Raw genomic sequence first — 24,966 nt, 5'->3', positions numbered from 1 at the left:
TGGTAAATCAACATAAGCGGAAAAAGTGGGAAGAGCACTTGAAGGCCTGTAACTTCACCTCTGGTGTGAGTAAGCTCTGGTCAACCGTGAGGTCCTTGTCCAACCCGACGAAGCGCGATGACAAAGTGGAACTCTCATTCGAAGGTCACGCTTCATCGGACCCGAAGAAATGCGCGAACTATTTTAGTCGGCAATTCACACTGCATCCTTCGGTAGACAAGGCCAAACGTCGAGTGACCAGGAGGCTGCACAAACTGCCCAAAAACAGTGCACCACTTGTTTTCACCAGCGGTGAAGTGAAGGGGGCCATCGGGAAGGCGAAAGCCTCCAAAGCCATTGGACCCGACGGAATCTGTATGCTGATGTTGAAACATTTGGGGCCTATGGGAGTAGCATACCTCACGGAGGTCCTCAATTTGTCTATGACCACTCTCATCATTCCTGATGTGTGGAAATCAGGGAGAGTGGTCCCACTGCTGAAACCGGGGAAGCCCGCCAACAGAGGAGACTCTTATCGCCCGATAACGCTCCTTTCCCCGGTCGCGAAGACACTTGAGGCCCTGCTGCTCCCATACTTCAGCTGGCACCTAACCCCAGCGAAACATCAGCATGGCTTCCGTAAAGTGCACAGCACAACAACAGCACTTAACGCCATAAACACCCAGATAACTCGTGGCCTAAATGTAACCGCCCCTGTGAGAGAACTGTCCTAGTAGCGTTGGACTTGTCAAAGGCGTTTGACACCGTCTGCCATTCCACGCTGCTAGAAGACGTTTAGGCCTCCTCTCTCCACAGGGATGGTCGGCGAATTATATGAGTGGTCGACAATCATCAGTAATCTTCAGAGATCAAACCTCGAAACCAAGAAGAATAAAACAAGGGGTTCCACAAGGTGGTGTTCTCTCCCCCTTACTTTTTAACTTCTACATCTCGAAACTCTCCCAGCCTCCTGAAGGAGTTTCCCTGATCTCGTACGCTGATGATTGTTCGATTTTGGCGTCTGGGAATGGAATTGATGACCTCTGCTCAAAAGTAAACGGCTATCTCTCCAGCCTTTCTCGCTTCTTCACTGCAAGGAGCCTAACCCTCTCCCCAACGAAATCAACGGCGACCCTCTTCACCACCTGGACGAAGGAGGTCAGGCTAGAATTAGGCATTCACGTCGACGGCACACCTATACCGACGGTGAACAACCCAAAAATTTTAGGGGTTACCTTTGATAGCCTGCTCTCCTTCTCCGCGCACACAACCGCAGTTGTCAACAAAGTACAGAGCCGCAACAAGGTCCTCAAGTCGCTCGCCGGCAGCACTTGGGGCAAAGACAAAGAAACGTTGCTGGTAACATACAAGGCAATTGGCCGGCCGGTTCTAAATTATGCAGCGCCTGTTTGGTCACCGGGGACTAGTTGGACGCAGTGGACGAAGCTACAGACTTGTCAGAACGCCGCACTCCGGACAGCGACTGGGTGCCTTCTGATGACGCCTGAGCACCACCTACACAGCGAGGCCCAAGTGCTCCCCGTACGGGAACACAACAAAATGCTCTGTAAGCAGTTTCTGGTGGGGTGTCACAGAAGCGAACACCCCAACAGACAACTGCTGGAGGAGGAGCCTCCGCCCAGGCACGTCAGGGGGCACCTATTCGTGTACAAGGACGCAGTCCAGACCCACACAGACCAACCACTGGACCCAATGACGTACAGACAAGCGATTAACGACATTCATAAGGAGCCAGTCTCCACCTACCTCGACTCCAGGCCTAAGAATATCGTTATCGGAGCCCAATCACCACCTGTGGAAGAGACGGAGCTTCAATTACCTAGAGATTCCCGCGTTACTCTGGCTCAGTTACGGTCTGGATATTGTAGCCGCCTAAACAGCTACCTGTCCAGACTCGACCCAAACATCCCAAATGAGTGCCCGGCTTGTGGAGACTTCCCCCACGACACCAACCACCTCTTCACATGCCAGCTCAATCCGACTCAACTAACACCCCTCTCCCTTGTTCCAACCCCATCGAAACAGCTCGTTTCCTGGGCCTACCGTTAGTTGAGCTTGACGATAATGATTAAAAGTTGACCCGTAACAGGCGGGGCTTAGTAGTGCCGCTACAACAACAACAACAACAACAACAACAACAACAACAATGAGGTACAACGAAACTTGCCAACGTTCATTCCTGCTTGCTGTGCCCAGCACCTCTTCACATGCTTGCAGAGGCGAAGGATGAAGATGATTCATGACAGAAACTGGGGGGTTGAGCACTGCTGCTACAACATTTGCTTGCTAACTTTGTTGTTGATTTCACGTAGCAATTTTTCGTCAAGCGAGCAGAGACGTGGCGAATCGAAGGCGTATACTTTTAGTGCTTGAAAATACAAGGAAATGGAACAAATGTTTCTCCGGACAACTATAATACATTTCCGGTCAAAGTACTTACCCTTAGCAAGATAACTCAAAAGCGAGAATTGTTTAAGGATAAAAAAAAGCTTTAGTGGGAGTTCTTCCAACATCCGTTGGTTATAAAAACAATGACTGCTTTAAGTGCTGATATTATAGCTCTAAACGTTTTCGTTTTTATTAGTAACAATAAGGTAAGCGTAAATAGTTATGATCTAATTTAATATTGTGTATAGAAAATGGCCAGGGTACAATAAATTTCAATCAACAGAAATTAAACTATGTAATGACTTTGGATCAACAAGGCGATAATTACATAACTAAAATTTTATTTATAAATAATATAATATGTTTGTGATTATTCGCATAATACACTTTTTTTAAACAAGACATACTCAGGTTTAATTTGCAAGCTTCTGTGCTCCATTTATGTGGCGCAATATCTAAATTTGAATAGTGTGTATGAAACCATATGTACCCACTGGGAAAATAGGTAAGCACCTTGCGAGGTAAGCCATGTTTTCTTTCAGTTTTTAGTACCAAAATTGTCATCATGGCCAATGTCATCTACTAGTAAAGGGCAAAATGAACACCTCCAAAGACACATTACGTTGTCAGTTGCAAAATAACGTGCAGCCGAAGTTATTTCCAAGCACCGAACTACTCCGAGCGACTGCTCTGCATTACTAGTAACTTACTTTGTAAAGCGGCTCAGAAGTATGTCTGATACCAAATGTACATTCTAAATTCCTACTTACATAAGGCGGCCATGCCTTTGTAAAAGTAAGGGACGTTCGGCAGGGAAATGGTAATGACTGCCAGGTGAAGAGTAAGTTGCTAATAAGGTATTATTACGTGCTCCTAATTCCCACTGGGTACTACCTACATATAAATGTGTTAGAACCCACCATGCTCGCAATTCGGTAGACATAACTTTGGCTGTGAATTTTATTTTACACTGTGAATTACGGCAATAGCGAGCTAGCTATGAGTGACCAAATAAAAAGCGCCAAACCCGCTTCCGCTCCATAAACACACAAAATGGGAAACTTGTGTTCTAGTTTCGATTAGGCATTAACCCCCCAGAAAACATTTAATTAGAACAATAATACAAACTTATGGGAGTGTCGTCAGAGTTTAATAAAAAAAAACTTAGGAGCACCTCTTCTTTCATTTAGTTGCATGAATTTATTATATGAGTATTTCCACCTCTTATACTGCACTGATTAGACTTTGCTCGGTAAGGATGGGCCAAAGGAGGTGAAATGCTTGTATGCTATATTCACGCTTATTAACTGCAAGTTCCTTCTTCTTTAGCTTATTGGAATTTTTTATATTAATGGTTATTTTGCAGCGAAATTACTTAAACTTGATACTACTTCAAAGTACTTTTAAAGTTCCTCTTCTCACACGCTTACACTTTATAACGACACCGGTATTGTACCCGATTGCGCCAGCGCAGATACTGTCGACATATCAATACCCAATCTACGCGTAACATTCACTTGAGCAACTGCGGCATTTCGCAAAGCATATAGATGACCCATTTCTGATCTACTCTTTGCCAGTTTTATTGCTTTTTCAAAAAGTTCGACAGCACGATTTAGATTTGCCCGTTGCACTTCAATTGTGCCGAGTGTCTCATATGCTAGTAAACATTTCTTGTCCACTTCTACTGCTCGATTCATGAGTTCGATGGTTTTATCAATATCACCCTTCCACTGTAGTAGCATTATGCCACGATATACATATAATGAAGCATTTTCTGGCGCTAGCTTAAGAGCTTTCTCATAGAATTGATCTGCTTGTTGGAATTGCTGCTGGTCGCCCAAAACTTGTGCCATCAGACTGTAACATTCAACACAGTCGGGGAATTTCTCAATGGCATTCTTGAATTCGGTCATGACTATCATTAGTCTTATCTGATCTTGGGACATCAATGCCATACGATATTCGGCGTAACATTTCTGTATGTAAGCCATTGCAATATTTGGTGCCATTTTTAAGACCTTTTCAAATTCATTGAGCGCTTCAGGCAGCTGATCAATCAAAATGTAGATTTGTGCACGCTGATGATGAACATCTGGATTTTCTGGTTGCAATTTCGACGCAGCATCAAAATCTGACAGCCCCAAGTCTTTCTCCTCTAGCTGTATATGCAAGGAGGCACGCTTAATAAAGGCAGCAGCACGTAGCGACACATCGGCATCAGCTAATATTAAACAATTTTAAATAGTTGCACTATTATTAATTAAATATTCATAAAAAACTTAAATCCTTTCACATACCGTTATTGATCACAGCATCCAAATCTTGTTTCGCTGCAGCGAAATTACCCGAGAGCATATGAAAAGTGCCGCGCAACAACAAAGCTTCTGATTTGTATTGCGATTCCGATTCGGAAGTCTCAATCTCTTCCGTACACTCTGGTATAACTTCCTCATACTGCTCTACTTCCAATGCTTTCTTCGCCCGCGCAAAACCTTTCAAACTTGCTCCGTCCTCTGCCATAGGCAAAGTAATGCCCTCTATTGGATCAGCAATAAATGACCGCAGATAAGTATTTATGAAATTCTTCGATGGCAAAATTGGTTTATGCTCCTTCAACCCACGTTCGGTGTCGTCACGACCGGTCTGCTTTAGAATGCGGTCCGCATACATTATTGTGCTATTATTTTGGAACATTTCTAGTATGCAAGTTGCAGTGACATCATCCAAGCATTCTAGCATATCATTCGTAGCTTCGTGCGCCTTAGCACGCCTAAAATATGCTTTCGCATAGCGTGGATTATATTCAAGCGAACGCGAGCAATCCTCCTTGACGCGATTCCATTTCTTCAGCATTTCATATGAGGCGGCACGATTTTGATAGAAAATTGCGAGGTCGGTGCGGTTTTCGGCTGGGCATTTGTCAATAGCTTTATCATAAAAGGAAATGGCTTCGTCATATTTGCCATTACGGTAGTAAACATTGCCATCATTCTTGTACATAGTGGCTTCTTTTAGTGGGGACAACTTTTCGCTTCCCAGTTCAGCATTTTTTTTCTTACGCTAGCTCCTTGTCTTCTCCGGTGCCATCGATGGAAAGTGTTTGGTTCTTATCCTTGGCCGGAAGTCCCTTTTTGCGTAAAGCTGCATTTTCTGAAGCATCATTATCGCTAATAGGCTTTTTTTCATCAATTGATTTATTGTAAATGTAGACACCCAAACCAATAGCGACAGGTGTACCAATCAACAGCGCCAATTGACATCTTGTTATACTAACGGAACCGAAACGATATGCCATAATAGTGTGCCTATAACAATATACGCAATATTATGCTAATGACCAAATTTCTGAAAAAAGGAAAAAAAAAGTTTTTATTATCACACTGAAGTCATTGGCGATAGATAGCCAGCAACACATTTGGCAAGTTCGCACCCTTGCGTTACATCAGTGCGGCATGTAGATAAGAAAACAGCAATCATGCCAATGTTAATTTTTTTCTTTCGGCGTTGCGCCCAGAGTCATAAAACAAAAGATGCTAATCGATTTTTTATATTTTATTTGCAATAACGCGATAGAGCATGTGCACGGGCGGAAAAAATGCACGATCGCGCCTATATGTATGTATATATGTGTCTACATATTTACCTGCGGTGTATTACTCAATAATTCCGCCACAAATTGTTTGAAACGTTACTAATTTTGGTCTGGATGCACCACAGAAGTTAAATACTTTTGTTCAAGTGCTTAATTTGAAGCTTTCAATGAGAATTTTATACAAGAATTAATAGGGGTATTCTCTGAGTCATGCAAAGCCCTTGCATGGTGCACAGATTGCACGGATTGCACGGTGAAAACCGGTTTTCGTATGGGACAGCTTTGCAAACCGTGCAATCCGTCACCGTGCGAGGGCTTTGCAAGACTCAGAGAATACCCCTAATTTGTTTTTCTCGCGAAAAAGCGAAAACTCTGAGACTGCTTTTACACAGTTCAAGTATTGAATTCAATTCTGCTCGCATGTGGAAGAGAGGGGGTGAGAAGAAAAGGGACGAGTACACATGCGTCTGTACCCATACATGTGTGACAACATGGTGAGATAGCTATCGATGTTCGATCGTGTGAACGGTAAAACAACAGCTTGGTATACATATTGGCTGGTTTACAAAAATTTTTGATTTGAAAAAATTTATTGAAAATCACTGAAATAAACCACCGCCAAAATATACATAAATAGATCCTCCAAAGTTATTGCATGCAAATGCAAAGATTATTGTTGTTGTAATAGACGCATACGTATCTGTGCTTAAAATTTGCATTGAGCTGTAAACGATAAACTTTATGTGTACTAATGAATTGTTGTCGATAAAGTCAAGGTTATTTATTTTTATATGGAAATTGTCGATGCTTGTTTTTTTACACGTTAAGCGTGCATGTATATGCGTGTAAAAAAAACACGCCTTATATTAATTTTTTTTTGGTGTATGCTGCTGTAGTGACAGTCTTTGGCCAGTTTTTTGAAGTTCTACACCGTTCCGATCTTGATAAAAACATAACAAGGTAAAGCCATTGAGAGGCAGTGTGACTTTTGCCAGTAATATAATTTAAGAATTCAAAACTCAATTTCACACACACATTCTCATTTTCAGCATCAAACAATAACAATTGTGAACAACTTCATCTTTTTATTTTCGATTTTAAAATGTTTAGAGGCGCTGTTGTGTGAATACCACATAATTCGGTATACTGAACCGATTACTAAGTACACGCGTTCTAATAACTCTGGCAATACTTGTTGTCAGTCCTCCTTTGTTCATATTTTTGCTGTCAATTTTGAGAAAAAACCGTAAAGAGAAACAAAAAAGTATTTTTGCCTGTCTTTTGCATTTGATTTTTCGTCGGTGTTCGATTGTGTTTTTAATCCACAAAAATCGTCAAGAATTTTCTCTAATCAATTAAAAAGTGAATTAAATCTTAAAGCTTGAAGAACAATGGCTCCGAAAGCAAACTTCGTTCCAGTTAAACCAAAAGGCCAAGCCTTCAAAGATAAATCGAAGCCGGCCGATGTGCGTCTATCAAATATTCAGGCAGCAAAAGGTTAGAAATCTATAGAAATTGCACCACTCGTGACAAAGTATTGAAAATTAAGTATAATTCAAGTGAAATGGCGTAAAAATTATAGCAAATTACAACTGAAACATGAAAAATTTACTCAAAATAGGGGCAGCTACTTTGTCAAATTGCAATGGCGGTGGTAGTACCTGAGCGCAATTGTCTAGACTAGAAAGTTCGGTTTTTTGAACAAAGGAGTATAAGTATAAGCAGTGTGAAATGTTTCATATACATACATACACATGATTCATGATACATACATACATATTACAAACGCAAATTGTGTCCATATTTTATAAAAAAACTACAGCTCCATTTAAAAGTAAATTTCACTATGTTACAGGCTAACCTAATATTCGCGGCTTGCGTACGCATGCCGTCGAATTTGTTTTTTTGCGTCACCCGAAATTGACTTGCATGCGTTTGCATCACGATTGAGAGAATACATTCTATCATTCTATCATTCTTGCGTTTGCATTTGATTTCATTGAGCGAAACGTCAAATCAAAATGTCACGCAGAACAAAAATTGGAAATTGAGTTAGCTTCATACGCACGCCGTTCAATTTCGGTTGATCTCATACAAGTTGCATGAGCATGAGAAATTTTTGACAATAAATTGGCGGCGTGCGTGAATATTAGGTTAGCCTGTTATGACGTCATGATTTTGTGCTATTAGTCATAATTGACAATGATCTTGCTTGATGCTAAACATGTTATTTTCTTTTTTTAGCTGTCTCCGATGCCATTCGCACTAGCTTAGGTCCACGCGGCATGGACAAAATGATTCAAGCCGGCAATGGTGAAGTATCGATCACAAATGACGGTGCTACCATACTTAAACAGATGAACGTACTTCACCCTGCTGCTAAAATGCTTGTAGAGCTATCACGTGCCCAAGATGTTGAGGCCGGTGATGGTACAACCTCAGTGGTCGTTATTGCTGGCGCTTTATTGGAAGCTAGTGAAAAATTGTTGCACAAGGGTATACATCCCACAGCCATTTCCGATTCCTTCCAACGTTGTGCCAATAAAGCCATTGAAATTCTCACGGAAATGTCAACCCCAATTGAACTAACTGATCGTGAAACACTCATCAAGAGTGCCTCGACTTCTTTAAATTCTAAAGTGGTTTCTCAACAGAGCAGTCTTTTGGCTCCCATTGCCGTAGATGCTGTTTTAAAGGTGGCTGAGCTGGGAAAGGAAGGTGCTGTTGACTTAAAGAATATTAAGGTAATTCGTAGTTTTGGTGGCACCGTCGAAGACACCGAGTTGATTGAAGGTTTGGTGTTTACTTCGCGTTCGGCTGGTACAAATGCACCCAAGCGCATCGAAAAGGCCAAGATCGGCTTAATACAGTTCTGCATTTCGGCACCAAAGACTGATGTAAGTTTCACCGATTCGTGGCTGTGAGGACTAATTTTCATTAATAAATATTATTAAATACTTCTAGATGGATCACAGCGTCATCGTGTCGGATTACGCTGCTATGGATCGTGTGTTGAAAGAGGAGCGCTCATATATCTTGAATATTGTAAAACAGATAAAGAAAGCTGGCTGCAATGTATTATTAGTTCAGAAATCTATTTTGCGGTAAGTTATTGTAAAATTTAATTCAATCATTTTGACTAATCTCTTTGTGGTTATAGCGATGCTGTTTCCGATTTAGCTCAGCATTTCTTGGACAAGATTAAGTGCCTTGTGGTTAAGGATGTTGAACGTGAAGACATCGAGTTTGTTTGCAAGACCCTTAACTGTCGTCCTATTGCATCTTTGGATCATTTTGTTGCTGAAAATTTAGTAAATGCTGATCTGGTTGAGGAGGTGGCAAGTGGTACTTCAAAATTCGTCAAAATCACAGGCATTGAGAATACTGGACGCACCGTATCCATTGTTTGCCGTGCCTCCAATAAGTTGGTGCTCGAAGAAGCCGCACGTTCTTTGCATGATGCTCTCTGTGTAGTGCGTTGTTTGGTGAAGAAGCGCGCTCAAATCGTTGGCGGGGGTGCACCGGAAATTGAAATGGCTTTGCAGTTAGCCGCCTATGCGCAGACAGTAGAGGGCGTTGACGCTTATTGTTTCCGTGCTTTCGCTGATGCCTTGGAGGTTATACCATCTACTTTGGCTGAAAATGCTGGTCTCAACCCAATTGCTACCGTAACAGAATTGAGAAACCGCCATGCGCAAGGCGAAAAAACAGCCGGTATTAATGTGCGCAAGGGTGCTATTACCGACATTTTGGCCGAAAATGTATTACAACCGCTATTAGTCAGTATTTCGGCAATTTCGTTATCTACTGAAACAGTGCGTTCCATTTTGAAAATTGATGATATTGTAAGTAAAAATATCTTATAAAGCCTAATAAGTACTAATTTGCATTTCTTTATTTTTAAGGTAAATACCATGGGTTAAATTTTTATCATGCGGTCGGAACATGCACATTCGAAGATTATCAAATCTAAACATTGTGACGTCTAAAAATTTTCTTTGTTCGCATTAATCATTAATATAACTTGAACTAAATACAAAATGCTAGTTCAAGGGCCACCAACTGTTCACTCAATTTCACTACAAAAAAAAAATATACTTGCTGCTTTGTGTAATCTTACTATGTACCAGAGCTGTAAAACTGTGAAATCATATGAAATTAAAAATCATCAATTTTATGTTATTATGTTTTCATTGAATTTTTCCTTGTTGGGGAATGTGGCTTATAATTTTCCAATTCTACATTCACTCAAAGTAGATACGATTGCACACATTAACATATTCAAAGAAAGATTGAAAAAACTGAATGACGAAACATTAACTTTTAACACTGAATAAGCATTCAGATGAATGCAGCTTTTGCTATGTGTGCACACATTCATTCAGTACCAAACAATCGATATAAATATTCTAAATACACAAAACCCACTGAAAAATACGCAAGGTTGAATTTTATTGAACAGATTTCAAAATTGCAACACGAAAAATAGTTTATTGAGCGTTATCATTAATTTGTTTCACTTAAATTTGTACAAATATTTATAATAAATGAAAATATTAATTAGAGAAATATTTTTCTGCCAAGAATGTCATTATGAAAAATGTTAATTATTAACGATTTTTACATCTCTGTTTCGAAAATTGTCAGCTTTCTAAATAAGTATTACCAATGTACCAATAAAAGGTATGTGCAGAAATTATTACATATGTACATACCTATATATCTACGTTAAAATAAGTAAACAAATTTAAGCGCTTCTACTTCTAACTTTAGATATATACATTTTATTCTTTATTTAAAAAATTCTTAATACAAGTTTCTTCGTACTTTTTTCTTCGCTATTGGGTCAAGCATTTAATAAAGATTCTAAAACCTGATTTGTGGGTTTGTGGTGGTTTCTACCATTTACAATAAGTTGCAAATTATAAACTTTTCTCAAAAAAAGATTTAACAAATCTGTGTGCAAACCCCTTTTTATTTTAGTGTGGTAGAATCGAAAAAAATGTGGTAGATTTGAATAAGATGTGGTAGATTTTCCAATTCATATTTTATTGGGTATACATATCGCACACCGTCGTCAAAAGAAGCACAACTCAAAAATTAAATCGGGAAATATAATTGCTAGTGGATCGTACAGATTCCACGCAATTGGTGCAAAAACAAGTATAACATTAGTTTTCTAGTTAGAGAATATAATCATGAAGAAAAGAATATTTTATTTGTATGCAAAAAAGTCGACCAAATTATTTTCCCATTGCATAATACTTTAGCAAATATAAATAGGCGTATTTTTGAAATATTAGAAAGTTAAGGCACAGATATATTTAAAGCAAAATTTATGATGTACCTTTTTAAAAATCTATTGATTAATTTTTATATTTCGAATTACAATTGAGTTGAAATTCTAGAGTTATGTGAAAATTGTAAACAAATGTTGTGTCTAAAAATGTGGTAGATTTTAAGCCTTGTGTGGTAGATGTGGTAGACACCCAAATTTAAAAAAAAATACGTGGTTGATGTACCACACATGTGGTAGAAGCTTGCACACTGTTCTAAACGTATGTTTTGAGCAAATTGATGTTTAAAGCTAGCAATATATCCCATGTCCATTTTCCAAAACTATAATAATAAACATGGCAGTTTTTTAGCAATTTGGTTCCTGTAATTAAGGAAATATTGTAGTTTTGGCATTTTTCGAAATTACCATTTTATGAGAGGGACCAGGTCTAGATAAAAAAACCCTGGTACAGAATTTGGTTGAAATATCTCAACTTTTGCTAGAGTTTTCGTGTACGCAAATAAACGGACATGGACTAATCATCTTCTCTTTTTTTCTGAGCATTTTTATGTATATATACATACATAAGTAGTACATACGAACGTAAATGTATGTATCCATATCGATTAATTTTGGTTGTTCCAAATATACGTTATTTGAAAAAAAGTTATGGTACCCTCTTGCAGAACTGCGTTGTAAATATGTTTAGGAAACATTTAAATTAATAGTTAATTAAAAAAGTTGCTCAAAGTAATGGAACTCCTCAACCCCTTAAATAAAAACAGGAACCCTTCTGAAATTTTGTTTTGAAAGTTTTCATATTTGAAAACTGAAAACAATCACAGTATACAGCAAACCAGCCATTGACAATATGCTTATTTGAAAACTAATACATGAAATGTTGTGAATATATAGGATTTTTTTGTCATTAACCCATAGGCAACAACTGGTGCAAAAGTACCTACAAATGTTTGTTGATATATTTGAAATGTAAATTTGAACAGCAAAATTCGTAAAACAAATTATAATAAAACAAAAATATTGTTAATTACTACGTGGGAGGTGGGCGTGGTTATTGGCAGATTTCGACAAAATTTAACACTAACCTAAATTATACCAAAGGCAACTTCGACACCGACTTTCGTTAAAATAACTAAATTTTGTTCGAGTTAGCGTGTTTACAAACAGAGAGGGCTGAACTAGTTCATCTCGTCATTCTGAATATTTTGATATGTATGCATATGTGTATATAGTTATGTACATACATTTTATACGGTTAACCTACGCGCTTGCTTATCTGCATAAACCGTCTTTACTTGCATTAATTCATGCATTATCCTCTTTCAAATGTGAATAATCGGCTGAACAAATACACACAAATTACGTGCATTTGAAAATTGGAGAGTTGTACCATAAGCTAAGTACTTTTACCGCCTAATCGATGGGACCATTTTACAAAGTCAGCCCACCATTATTCACTCAAAGTTGTGTTCAGAACACGGTTTGACTTATGTAGGAACTGCATCCGGTCATAATTGCTAACGCTTCACGCTTCATTTGCTTGGAATTTCGTGTTTCTCGTTATTTTATTTTATGTGACTTGAAAATATTTTTCACTATAAGAAAATATTTAAATTGGATTTCATTTGGGTTAACGAAAACGACAACTGTGAAAAAATATCAACCAATACATTCAAACAAAATGTCAAATAAGCATGTTTACATTTTTTGTTTTGGCTACCTGGATCACTGTATACTGTGAAAAAAATATTTAGTACAAAAATAATTGTGATAAATCAATTTTGTATATTCTTCTGCGAAAAAATGTCTACAATCGATGATGTATATGTATACATATCAAGATGTGTCTGTTTTGCTCTACGGTTGCGATAAGTTGCTTTGGAATAAATAATATTGCACGAGTCATTGGCTTTGGGTTAGTGGCAGAAAACTTCAATACATAAGTACATATACTTTGAAATAAAATATTTGTTTTTGTTTCAATTCCAGATATGTTCAAACTTTAAAGTATAAAATATATCAACCCTGGGAACAAATAATTGGTACTGAATGGTAAAAAAAGTGTGCATTCATTCTAAATATACAATCATGTGTGAGTGCGAATGCTGCTGAACATTCACATTCTATACTGAATGGCAATCTAGCATTCAATAACAAAACACAGTTTGTTTGTTTTCAAATATTTTAAGCCACTCAGGAATGAAGTTTTTATTTATACAAACCAACAATCAACATTTTAAAAGGAATGCCGAGTGAATGCAGACTATGTTGATTCAATCATTTTACAGCTCTGCTATGTACCAAGGTACATTGAACAGGTAGTATCAGTAGAGCAGCTGATTTGATTTATTTTCAAATTATTTGGTCTTGAAAATGTCAAATATTTTTAATTTTTTCTCACAAAAATTCTGAATTGTTAAAATCCATTTGCATGTGAAACCTTTTTCTATACAAAACAAGCGATTGAATAGCAGCTTTTGGGACGTTCGCCCAACTCAGCGGCACGACCGCTGGATTACTGGGCCTTGCAAAGGATGGATCAATGCTTCGAGAAGCAATCAAATTTACTAGGAAAGAAAGTTGCATCAATTTTTATTTTTTCCAATTTCAATTTTTTATTTTTTATAATTTTTTGTATTTCACATGGCACGCTTTGATTTAGAAGAAAAAATTCAGAACAGTTTTTGACACTTTCGATACCAGAAGCAACAACAAAATACACGCAAATGTTGTTTTTGCTCTACTGATACTACCTGTTTAATGTGCCTTGCTATGTACTCAAAATTTTGCATTCACTACTTGCTTTGTAAAAGTTCATAACAAAATTTGTGTTTTACGATATGTGAACAAATCTTATACGTTAAAAAGTATAAGTAAATTATAGTGCTTTTTTGACGTCCGCACGGGTCTGGGTCATAGCTCAAGGACTGCTATTTCAACAGATTTCGCACAGCTTTCTTAAGTCTTAAGGTAAGACGATGAAACCGCAAAAACATAACTGTAACTTTGCTTTTAGAAAGACTAATTTGGAAATTACTCAGACTCTAGTATGTTTACTGGTCCGCAAATTATTTGTTTATTGCTTTAGGTTAAGGATAGCCCTAACCACTAGTTTTTCTTTGAGTGGTATTCATGCTATTACGGTATCCGGATGATGACATCCGCGCGGATTTAATCCGATTTGCACTGTCAAAACAAGCGATAGTGAAGGTTTAGATTCGGGCGAAAGACATCGTCGGATCATAGGCGTGTATCCAACCGATGCAATTTGCACGAATCTAATCCTGCGTTGCTTGTTATGACAGTGGGAACCGAATAAGATACGTTCGGGTGGCATCCGTCGGATACCGCTTAAAATTTCCTATTAGAATTGTCGGTGACATTTTTTAAAACGGTACCTAGTAGTGATGCATGATTCAATAATTATTGAATCATGGTAGTGATGTACAAATGAAATATTCGATACATTCATGGTTGCTATAAATCACAATTGTGAAAAATCTGTTGGATGTATTTATTTTGTTGGGATGGCAACCGGGTGCAAAAAATATATGAGGACTAATACGGCGTTCACATGAGATTTTACAGGCAAGTTTAAGTTGAAAGAAACAATCGCCTGGTGTGAACAGCCTTTCAATTAATCGCCTTCAATGAAAATGGGGTGCAGCCAAATTTTGATTCAACTAATCGCCTCTAAAATTGTCTGGAAAATCGCCCCATGTGAACACCGTATAAAGAAACTCCACAGGAAAATACCAATTGCCTACCAACTGTCATTTTGACGAGCAATATGATTGCAAGTTTTTGTGTGTGCGCTCTTTGATGTCTTGATATAAGCAACCAGACAACATTCTCTCTATTTTAGTGTTTAAAAACATTTAAATCATAAAAAACTTTCTGAATAATTTCCTAAAACGTAATTTTAAATAATAGGAACAGCTCCTTATTTTTATATAATATCAAAATTTCATCAAAATGTTACCACCAGCACGCTTTTTTCAAATGAAAATATGCCTGTAAAACTACCAGATTGACAGCAGTAGATGTCAAGCAATAAGCGCTGACATATATTGCAGCCCATGAGAAATAGGCGGTCTCCATTGGAAATATATTTTTTGACATGATTATCACGACATCAGTGTTTTCCCGAAATTAGCTTGCGCGCGCTTGCATTTCATTTCACTGGGCGAAACGTCAAATGAAAATCTCACGCAAAACAAAAATTGAGTGATAGAAATTCTTTTCTGTATCACAGAGCTGCTTCTAACTGACATCGAAACTAAATCTGTGACTTTGAATAGAAGACGCCACATTGGCAACGCATGCATATTTTAAGTTTTAGGCCTGAAATGCCGTAATAATAAAAAAAATAAATAAAAATGAATTTTACCAAAACTACTATCGGTAATTTTCTTCAAAAATTTTCAGACAAGATCTATAAAATGAATAGCTGGATTCGGACGTCCAAAAAAAATTAGGCTATTAATCTCATTAAAGGGATTAGTTTACAGAACGGGTTCAAAACAGCTGAAAGAATCGTTAAATATATGGCTACCGCAGTAGTCCGAACTTACGTGAAATCTACGAAAATGCGACCACTGAATCCGAATTGCTACGAATGTGTGTATTTAAAATATACGCTACGCTCGTAGCTATTCGAATTCAGTGTTAGAATTTTCGTAGATCTTACGAAAAATCGCAATACGAAGGATTCAGTGATGGGCCTGATACGTACGAAGGTATAAAAATAAATCTGGACTAATTTCTAAGAAAATAAAGACAACCCATTGAAATAGGCCCGACAGGCAATACAAGCTTCATTGGGTGACAACATAAAGTCACTGCCTTATATTGAAGAATAGTCCAAACAGCAGCCTTCAAAACTCTTTGAGTAACTTATAATGGTAGGTATGCTGCTTCAACAAGGGAAACATGTTTTTTTAAATCCATTTCATGAAAAATCATAATTAATTTTTTGTATAATGGTAATCAAAATATGTTCGGCTTCAGGTAAAACCAAAATCGAGTATTTAAATGCAATAGCCTATTTTGGTGTTCAATCGGACCTCACTATAGACATCAACGAACTATAGACGTCGACGTTGATGTTGCTACTAAAATGTAGAGCCCTACAGTTTTACGCCGCCTTCGAATGGAAAATGGATTTTTTAATTGAAGCTTTTTCATGGCAGAAATACACGGAGGTTTGCCCCTGGGCGACCGCTGTCAAAAAAACTTGTTCTTATTTAGATGTTGCTAATCGAAATATTTGTACAAAATCTCACTGATGTAAACTCTATTCAGAATAATGATTTAAAAAGTAAATGGGAAATACATGCCTTTGGATTGTCTAAGTCAAGAACTTTTGAAAGTCATTTGTCGCGTGTCCCCTAATCTTTGATTTGAAATGCAATGAAGCAGATTATGCGTGTGTATATACACGCTGATAATTAATGACTTCAAAGCTTATCTCTTCAGCGCAAGTGGCAGAGGATTTGCTTAGCATTTGTTATCAGTGCGCAAATCAGCACTTCATTGCGTTAAGACATGTGGAAGATTATTACTTCTTATAAATTATTTAGCTCAAACAAGTTTTTGTTATTATTGACATTTCGTATAATACCGTTATACTTATTAAAGAACTTAATGATCAAGTACTTAGACACATACATATAAGCGATTTACTCAATATTTGTATGTTATTTTCATGAAAAATTGTGTGGAAAATCTTGTACAGCACAATTAACGCAAAAGCACGTCACTTTTTACGGAAAATGAATTAAGCTACTTGATTAGCTTCTTAGGAATGCTTTCAGAATTAATGAAAAAACCAATTTTTGTTTAGCTTAAACAATTGAGTAGTTTAATAAAATACACAATGCAATGCCCTGCGTTCGTAAGATTTCGTTATTAATTTGTTAAATTTCTTTTCTCATGCAAAATCTTGGCAACCCTAATACCATTCACTGCTGACATTTCTCTCATTTGTCTCATTTGACATTTCTCTTCACATTAGTCTAGTTCAGTTCGATACGATCTACGGTGTGTGTGTAACCTTCCGAGAAAGGTGGTGTGTGAGCGCGATTACATTAAATTAATTTCGATCGAAAAACTGTCTTATGAAATAAAGTTGGCAGTAATTTAACAACAATACGTAGCAGCCTAGAAAAGTTTAAAACTTCCTTAGCTGCGCTTTCATTAAAGTGATTTAATTCGGTGGTAATCTAACAATCTGTGCGCTTTCACTTTAGCTGGTCAAGATGCTGAGGACAATTGCAGCACGCAATGAGCTCGTGCTACTGCGTGGTACATCGCTAGCCAGAGCCAGAACTGCACGTGAAGCCGTGCGCGTTTTGGGTGCACAAACGGCCAGGAAGTTGCAGACACTCAGGTGCGTTTGCCAAATGCCAAATTCTAACTCAGATTCCGTTGTTTTGCCAGAAGATGGGGGTGCTCCGATGACGTTTTAAGGTTAGAAATGTGATTGTGTAACGTCGGCTGATATCTGCTAATTGCAAAATGCAAAGAATTATAGAAAATGCCAAATACAATTATGACGCCAGAGAAATGGCAACTAATAAAATTTCCTAATTAAGATTTCAAAGCAGGAATAATGAAATTTAGTGTTATAAAACGTAAGTGTCGCTTGATATGGTGCGGGGTAAGGTAGTTTAGCTAATCGACTAATTGATGGCGTCACAACTTATGACTGATAACAATCGGTCATTAGGCTTCTCGGCCCATATGATAGAACACATACTTTCCATGCTTATGTGCACATTTAGCTTTTATTTTCTGAATGAATTTGTAAGATTTTGGTGTGGTCTTGAGAGCTTGAAAAATATTTTTTTTTAACAGGTTTAAACAACTTACAAAACCTATTAGGTGAATTCAGTTTTACCGAAAGCTATTGGGCCGTATGAATAAAAATAAGCAATTGCTTTTTCTTAAAATTTCAGATCTTTTACTCAATTTATTCAAACAAAATTGAAGTAAAAGGCATCGTACAGTTCCATACCCTGCAAGAACAGTGACCATCATTTGACAAATCATTTGACTGGCAAGGCTGATAGAGATTTCTGTCACTGGCTACCTACAAGTTTCTATCACATTCTAAAGGGCAGTGTGAAAAATCTGATGTAAACATTTGTGTACATATGATCTTCCGTCTTCCTCCAACTTATGGCCTTATATATTGGTCTCTTTTTAACCAACGCAAAATTTGCAAATGTGTTAGTAAGATAAATGAGAATGTGTTAGTTTCCATCACACAATTCTTGTAGGGTAACCCTACAAGACGCGAATGACAGAAACTCTAACACATTCTCAACGAAAACTAACACATATGCAAAATTTTATATGCCAGTTTGGCTCCGTAGGGAATGACTGTCATTTGATCGATCAAGTGAGTGTCAATGCTGATAGAAGTAACGGTAGTTGGTTGCCATAGTAACCACAAGATTCACTAGGGCTGCATTTTGTGCGCAACAAAAGTAGTTGTACCTGCCAAATAATGTCGAGTACTGAAGTACTTGGATATAATTTTGAACTTAATTAGTTTAATTTTAATTTTATCATTATTCGACCCCGCTCATAGCAATAGTAAGTAAAAATAAAAGTTTCCATTGTGGTATGACATTATTTTTATATATAAACGTAATAAATAAAACCGTATTATAAAGTACTTGGTACTGAAGAAGTTCAAATGCGCACATCAACAGAAAAAAGAAAGACGCAAAACGAAAAGATGTTCAAAACTTAAAGTGCTGTGGAAAAATAAAGATAAGTTTTATAAAATATTTCATTTAAAATGAATAAAAGAGCTTTTAATACCGCCATGAGCAAGAAAAAAGGATTTACGAATCCAATATTAAAAAATTGCATCACATCGCTAGTTCTCTACCACTGCAGTCCTATTGCGCTGTGGATTTAATAGAAACAAAATTAAAAGATCCAGAGTATGCACAAGCCATGATAATGAATTATATTATGGAATACATATTTCACGTTCTAATTGCTGTACATACATTTTTCAAAGGTCAATTACGTATATCAAAAACAAAAGGTGTGTCTGAGGACGTAGGCAGCGTCATTAAACATTTATTTACGGACGAAACATTGCTGCAATTCAACTGGGACGGAAGATGGGAGAGAAAACCACTGAACAAACTCATACTGGTTGATGTTCGTAAGACATTAATTATTTATCATCTAATATTTTAATGATTAATAATTAGGTCTTAAGATTTTATGAAAATAAAAGAAAAAAAAAATATGTCTTAAATGTGTCATTAATGATAGCTTTCTAATCATGCGTGAGAGATCAGACTTGACGAATTTTTACATCAGCTGTGAATAATCAGGAATGATAGGCAAACCTGTCAGACTTGATGTGTCATGAATGATCGGTTATTACATCAAATTTGATTGCACATTGCTGACTTATATTTCTATCAAGGTTGATCACTCATAATTGTCGAAGATTTACATCACTGATGATTCAAATCTGAATGCCGAACTCAATGGGAGTGAGCAGTATAGCATTATGCCAAAACGTATATGCCAGAAGGAGATGAAGCATCACACGTACACGAAAGTTTCCATCAGATTTTTCACACTGCCCTTTAGAATTTGATAGAAACTTGTAGGTAGCCAGTGACAGAAATCTCCATCAGTCTTGCCCATCAAATGATTTGTCAAATGATAGTCACTGTTCTTGCAGGGAAGTAAAGTAACTCTTCTTCTTACCGTTTTTTCTGGCAGGCTGTAGGTGTGTTTTTGGCAGGCTGTAGGTGTGTTTTTGGTTATTGTATTGGTGTTTTTGGTTCAGTGTGTTAGTGTATTTTGAATAAATTGTAATAGAAATAAATGAAATTGTAATAGAAATGAAAGAAATTGTAAAAGATAAGAGCACATGCCAAAAAACAGGTGATCTCAGCTGTAGGCATATTTTGGCAATCAGCTGATAGTGTTTTTACTTATGAAACTGTACGATGGTAAAAGGTATGAAATTAAAAAAAAAAGCAATTGCTTAGTTCTTATTCATACGGCCCAAGGCACATTAAACAGGTAGTATCAGTAGAGCAAAAACAACATTTGCGTGTATTTTGTTGTTGCTTCTGGTATCGAAAGTGTCAAAAACTGTTCTGAATTTTTTCTTCTAAATCAAAGCGTGCCATGTGAAATACAAAAAATTATAAAAAATAAAAAATTAAAATTGGAAAAAATAAAAATTTATGCAACGTTCTTTCCTAGTAAATTTGTTTGCTTCTCGAAGCATTGATCCATCCTTTGCAAGGCCCAGTAATCAGTGGTCGTGCTGCCGAGTTGGGCGAACGTTCCAAAAGCTGCTATTCAATCGCTTGTTTTGTATGGAAAAAGGTTTTACATGCAAATGGAATTAACAATTCAGAATTTTTGTGAGAAAAAATTAAAAATATTTGACATTTTCGAGACCAAATAATTTGAAAATAAATCAAATCAGCTGCTCTACTGATACTACCTGCCGTATGGCCCATGGTGAAATAATAACAAGGTGTTGTCAGTAGCGACGTGTTTGTTGTAATTTTGACAAGATCGGCATGCTTATTTTCAGTGCTGCCGATCTTAATTGTTTATAATGCTATTAGTTGGGAAATTGTATTTAAAATACTCCATTTTAGTATTTCATTTTATCGTGATTTTTAAAGAACTTGGTGTTTTCAGAACGATATTAATATTTAAAATTGCTGGATTTGTATAATTTTTGTCCTCAAAATATAAAATATAAAAGATATCGTAGTTATCAATGGAAAAAGACGTACACAAATTTCGAATGGAAAGGCAATTTTTTTATATTAAATATCTTTTGCTGCATTGCCATAATATCGAGCCAAATGGACTACTGATACACTAGAATAGAGCGGCAGCATGGTTAAATTACGACTTCGCTTATATTATCGATATTTATGTGTTTTAATCTATATTTCAGCCGCTGTGGCGTAGTGGTAAGCAGTGCGCGCTCCACTCCGCAGCAGCTGGGTTCAAGCCCTGGTAAAAGCAACATAGCAAAAAATATAGAAAAAAGGTTTTTTCTTAACAGCGGTCGTCCCTCGGCAGGCAATGGCAAACATCCGAGTATATTACTGCCATGAAAAACAGCTTCTCATAAAATCGCAATCGCCGTTCGGAGTCGGCGTAAAACTGTAGGTCCATCCGCTTTGTGTGACAACATCAAGGCGCACGCCGCAAGTCGGAGGAGAAGCTCGGCCAAACACTAACATATGTGTAAGCGCCAATCTATTATTATTATTACTAATCTATTAAAAAATCATTTACAGTTTTATAGGAAATTGCCTTATTTTACGGCCTGTACTTTTTTAAAAGTTACAATATATGTGCAACCTGTGTGGAGCTTACGATACAAACATATATTCAGGCTTATAAGCCTGTAATTAAACATTTTTCTACATTTAATTTGAAATAGTATGCACGAACGGATTAAAAGTAGTAAATAATTAGTACTTTTTCTACTACTTTAAAATGCGTAACCGGAATAGACCTGCCGAAAAAGTGAGGTTAAGTTACTGACAACACCTTGTTATCATGATAAAAATATAGTAAGGTATAACCGCTGAGAGTCACTTTTAAAATTCTTGACGTTTCCAAACAATTTAATTTTTAAATTTACTCACAAACTCACACACACATTTTCATTTTCAATCTCAAGCAACAACAATTTCGAACAATTTCAATTTTTCATTTTCACTTTTATATGATTTTAAAATGTTGGCAAACTTCAAAAAAAAATCATGGCCGACAAATTGAGAGAACGGTTCTACCTTGCTATGTTTTTATCATGCTTGTTATTATTACACCATGGATACGGCCCATTATCGTTGAATAATTTTCGGTTGAATAAATTTCGGTGTTCCAAATATACAAACAACTGTTTTATTTCAAGCGAAATCATTCCCTAGCCGAATTTCCTAAACTCCATTCAGTTCAATAACTGCTATTATGAGAATCAAGAAAATAAGTAACGTACAATTTTTTACTTTGTGTTAAGCTTTTAGGAGAAAGGAACTTAACAGCCTCGTTACTTGACAAATCAAATAGTGGGGAGGAATAATTCTTCAAATCAGGGCCTAATTAATTAGCAAGCTTAATCGGTTTAAATACAACTTGATTAGAGAAACGTATTCTTATCTCTACATATCTATAAATTTTTTTCACTTTCAGGCTCGCACCAAGGAATCATGTAGTAACCGTGCCGAAGCCACTGGGCATGTGGAGCACGAATTTCGCACGCAACTATGCCGATTTACCCGATCACATTAAAGTGGCGTTACCAGCTCTCTCGCCGACGATGGAACAGGGTTCCATCGTCAGTTGGGAGAAAAAGGAAGGTGACAAACTGAATGAAGGTAATCAAGTGTGCAAGGAATTTTTATGTTACGGACCGATACTAATTTCTTCCTTACGCAGGTGACTTATTGGCTGAAATCGAAACTGATAAAGCTACCATGGGTTTCGAAACACCAGAAGAGGGCTACTTGGCAAAAATTGTGGTACAATCTGGTGTTAAGGATGTGCCCATTGGCAAATTGGTGTGCATTATCGTACCAAATCAGGAAGATGTTGCTGCATTCAAAGACTTTGTTGACGATGCACCCGCAGCAGGCAAACCGGCCGCCGCAGCAGCACCTCCACCAGCTGCAGCTGCGCCACTTCCCCCACCGCCACTACCACCAGTCGTCGCCCCAGCACCTGCCGCACCTGCCGGTGGTAAGCCTCTTACTGCCGTTGAACAACGCGGCGAACGTGTTTACGCCAGCCCTATGGCCAAAAAATTGGCCGAAGCACAAAGTGTCCGATTGCAAGGTTTCTTTCAAAATACATCCCTTTGTTAAAATCTAACCCACTATTTGTTGCCTTACTAATTGGCTTTTTTTTTGTATATCACGCATGCAGGCAAAGGCAGTGGCATCTATGGCTCAATTAAATCTAGTGATCTTGCAGGCTTGTCAGCAGCTGCACCACAGGTCGGAGCTGCAGCACCCACTCCTGTTGCACCGCAAGGAGGCTATATCGATATACCAGTTTCTAATGTACGCGGCGTGATTGCGAAGCGGCTGAAGGAATCGAAGCAGCAAATACCGCATTACTATGTTACCATGGAGTGCAAAATGGATAATGTAAGTGGCGTGATTTGTGTTTGAAGATTTACATACATAAATATACTAATTTATATGAATGTTCGTAGCTGCTAAAACTGCGTGCAAAGGTAAACAAGAAATATGAGAAGCAAGGCGTACGTGTATCGGTCAACGATTTCATCATTAAAGCTACTGCCACAGCGTGTCGCAAGGTGCCGGAATCCAATTCTTATTGGATGGAGAGCGTAATAAGACAGTGAGCGCCAAATCGTTTTTACTTATTAATTAAACAGCAAATTAAATCGATCTAAATTATTAACATCTTTTGTTTTTACAGATTTGACAATGTCGACGTCTCGATGGCCGTTTCTACTGACACCGGTCTAATCACGCCAATTGTCTTTAGTGCCGATCGCAAAGGAGTAGTCGACATTTCGCAGGAAACGAAATCGTTAGCTGCCAAGGCCAGAGAGAACAAGTTGAAACCTCAGGAATTCCAAGGTGGAACCGTTTGTGTATCGAACCTTGGCATGATGGGTAAGCTCAAATTATTTTGCAATACTTGAAGTATTTGTTTTAATATGCGCTCTTTTCAGGCGTTTCTCAATTCTGTGCCGTCATAAATCCGCCACAATCCTGCATTTTGGCAATTGGCGCCACAACAAAGAAGCTTGTCACAGACCCCGATAGCCTGAAAGGGTAAATGAGCTATTTGCTATATAGATGAGACAACTTTGTAATACAAATGTATACAATTTTCTTACAGTTTCCGTGAAGTCAGCGTTATGAACGTTACCTTAAGTGCAGATCATAGAACTGTTGATGGCGCTGTTGCTGCCAAATGGCTGCAATACTTCCGTGACTTCATAGAGGACCCAGAGACAATGATCCTTTAAGTTTAGCATCTCGAAACACCTTCATATAATACACTCACATTCAGTTAAGCGTAATTCATTGTTATGATCTGCGCGTGCGCTCTCGCCATTCATATCTCTGATTGTGTTGTGCTGGCGCTTTCTGCCGTTTCGGTCTACAGCACTTTGAGAATTTAACCACCAGCATATACGTACATATGTGTGGGGGTTACCTACAACATATGCGATTATGTGAAGCTCTTCTGTCTTTATTTATTTAATTCCTACATAATTGAATTTGAATCAGATGATATGTGATTGATTTATGAAAATTTATTTTTATTTTCTTGTTTTGCTTGTTAAATTATAATTAAATTAGAAAGGCAAAACTGGCTAAAACAAACAATTATGGTATATAATTAGTTATTTAAACTTGGTAACTAACTTACACTGAAATGAATGATATTCAAAGTGGAACAAAGTAACTGTCGTCAAGAAGTTCAAGAAGAAATAAAAAGGATTGATTGTTGTTGCTACACTACACTCATATTAACACATAAGTGTCAGAAAAAGATGTTTCAACAATAAAATACCATAATAAATCATTAGTCAATGAAATCGCGATAGTCGTGTACAAATATGTCACTACATACAGTTGTCCACAAAATAATAGGAGTGCGATATTTTGACCAG

The 24,966-nt window shown here is 37.4% G+C and overlaps 3 protein-coding genes across 4 annotated transcripts; 2 read left to right on the top strand and 1 right to left on the bottom strand.

Moving 5' to 3' along the window:
* Positions 1-3,282: 3,282 nt before the first annotated feature.
* LOC118740713 (mitochondrial import receptor subunit TOM70-like) lies at positions 3,283-6,169 on the bottom strand. The gene is given in 4 exon segments (XM_036472361.1): positions 3,283-4,612; positions 4,689-5,452; positions 5,454-5,696; positions 6,035-6,169. Coding segments are annotated over 3 exon segments (1,788 nt in total). The 5' UTR covers positions 5,687-5,696; positions 6,035-6,169; the 3' UTR covers positions 3,283-3,821.
* Positions 6,170-7,182: 1,013 nt separating this feature from the next.
* On the top strand, positions 7,183-10,110 carry LOC118740715 (T-complex protein 1 subunit delta). The gene is made up of 5 exons (XM_036472363.1): positions 7,183-7,480; positions 8,228-8,880; positions 8,948-9,087; positions 9,144-9,828; positions 9,889-10,110. The coding sequence occupies exons 1-5, from the start codon at positions 7,375-7,377 to the stop codon at positions 9,904-9,906; spliced, it is 1,602 nt and encodes a 533-aa protein (XP_036328256.1). The 5' UTR covers positions 7,183-7,374; the 3' UTR covers positions 9,907-10,110.
* A 3,954-nt stretch (positions 10,111-14,064) lies between these two features.
* Positions 14,065-24,943, top strand: LOC118740718 (dihydrolipoyllysine-residue acetyltransferase component of pyruvate dehydrogenase complex, mitochondrial). 2 transcript variants are annotated; one of them, XM_036472366.1, is made up of 8 exons: positions 14,065-14,252; positions 22,503-22,687; positions 22,749-23,144; positions 23,235-23,458; positions 23,527-23,675; positions 23,757-23,956; positions 24,016-24,118; positions 24,186-24,943. In XM_036472366.1, exons 2-8 carry the CDS (start codon positions 22,549-22,551, stop codon positions 24,313-24,315), a joined length of 1,341 nt encoding a protein of 446 aa, XP_036328259.1. In that variant the 5' UTR covers positions 14,065-14,252; positions 22,503-22,548; the 3' UTR covers positions 24,316-24,943. The 2 variants fall into 2 exon arrangements, with proteins under 2 accessions (XP_036328259.1, XP_036328258.1); XM_036472365.1 differs by lacking the exon at positions 14,065-14,252 and adding an exon at positions 17,295-17,673.
* The last annotated feature ends 23 nt before the right edge of the window (positions 24,944-24,966 follow it).

This window comes from Rhagoletis pomonella, unplaced genomic scaffold, assembly GCF_013731165.1.
Source record: "Rhagoletis pomonella isolate Grant_MI unplaced genomic scaffold, Rhpom_1.0 Rhpom_scaffold_00006, whole genome shotgun sequence".
In the NCBI taxonomy this organism is placed as follows: Eukaryota; Metazoa; Arthropoda; class Insecta; order Diptera; family Tephritidae; genus Rhagoletis; species Rhagoletis pomonella.
The sequence above is the reverse complement of the archived record's forward strand: the minus strand, read 5'-3'. Positions and strand labels throughout refer to the sequence as shown.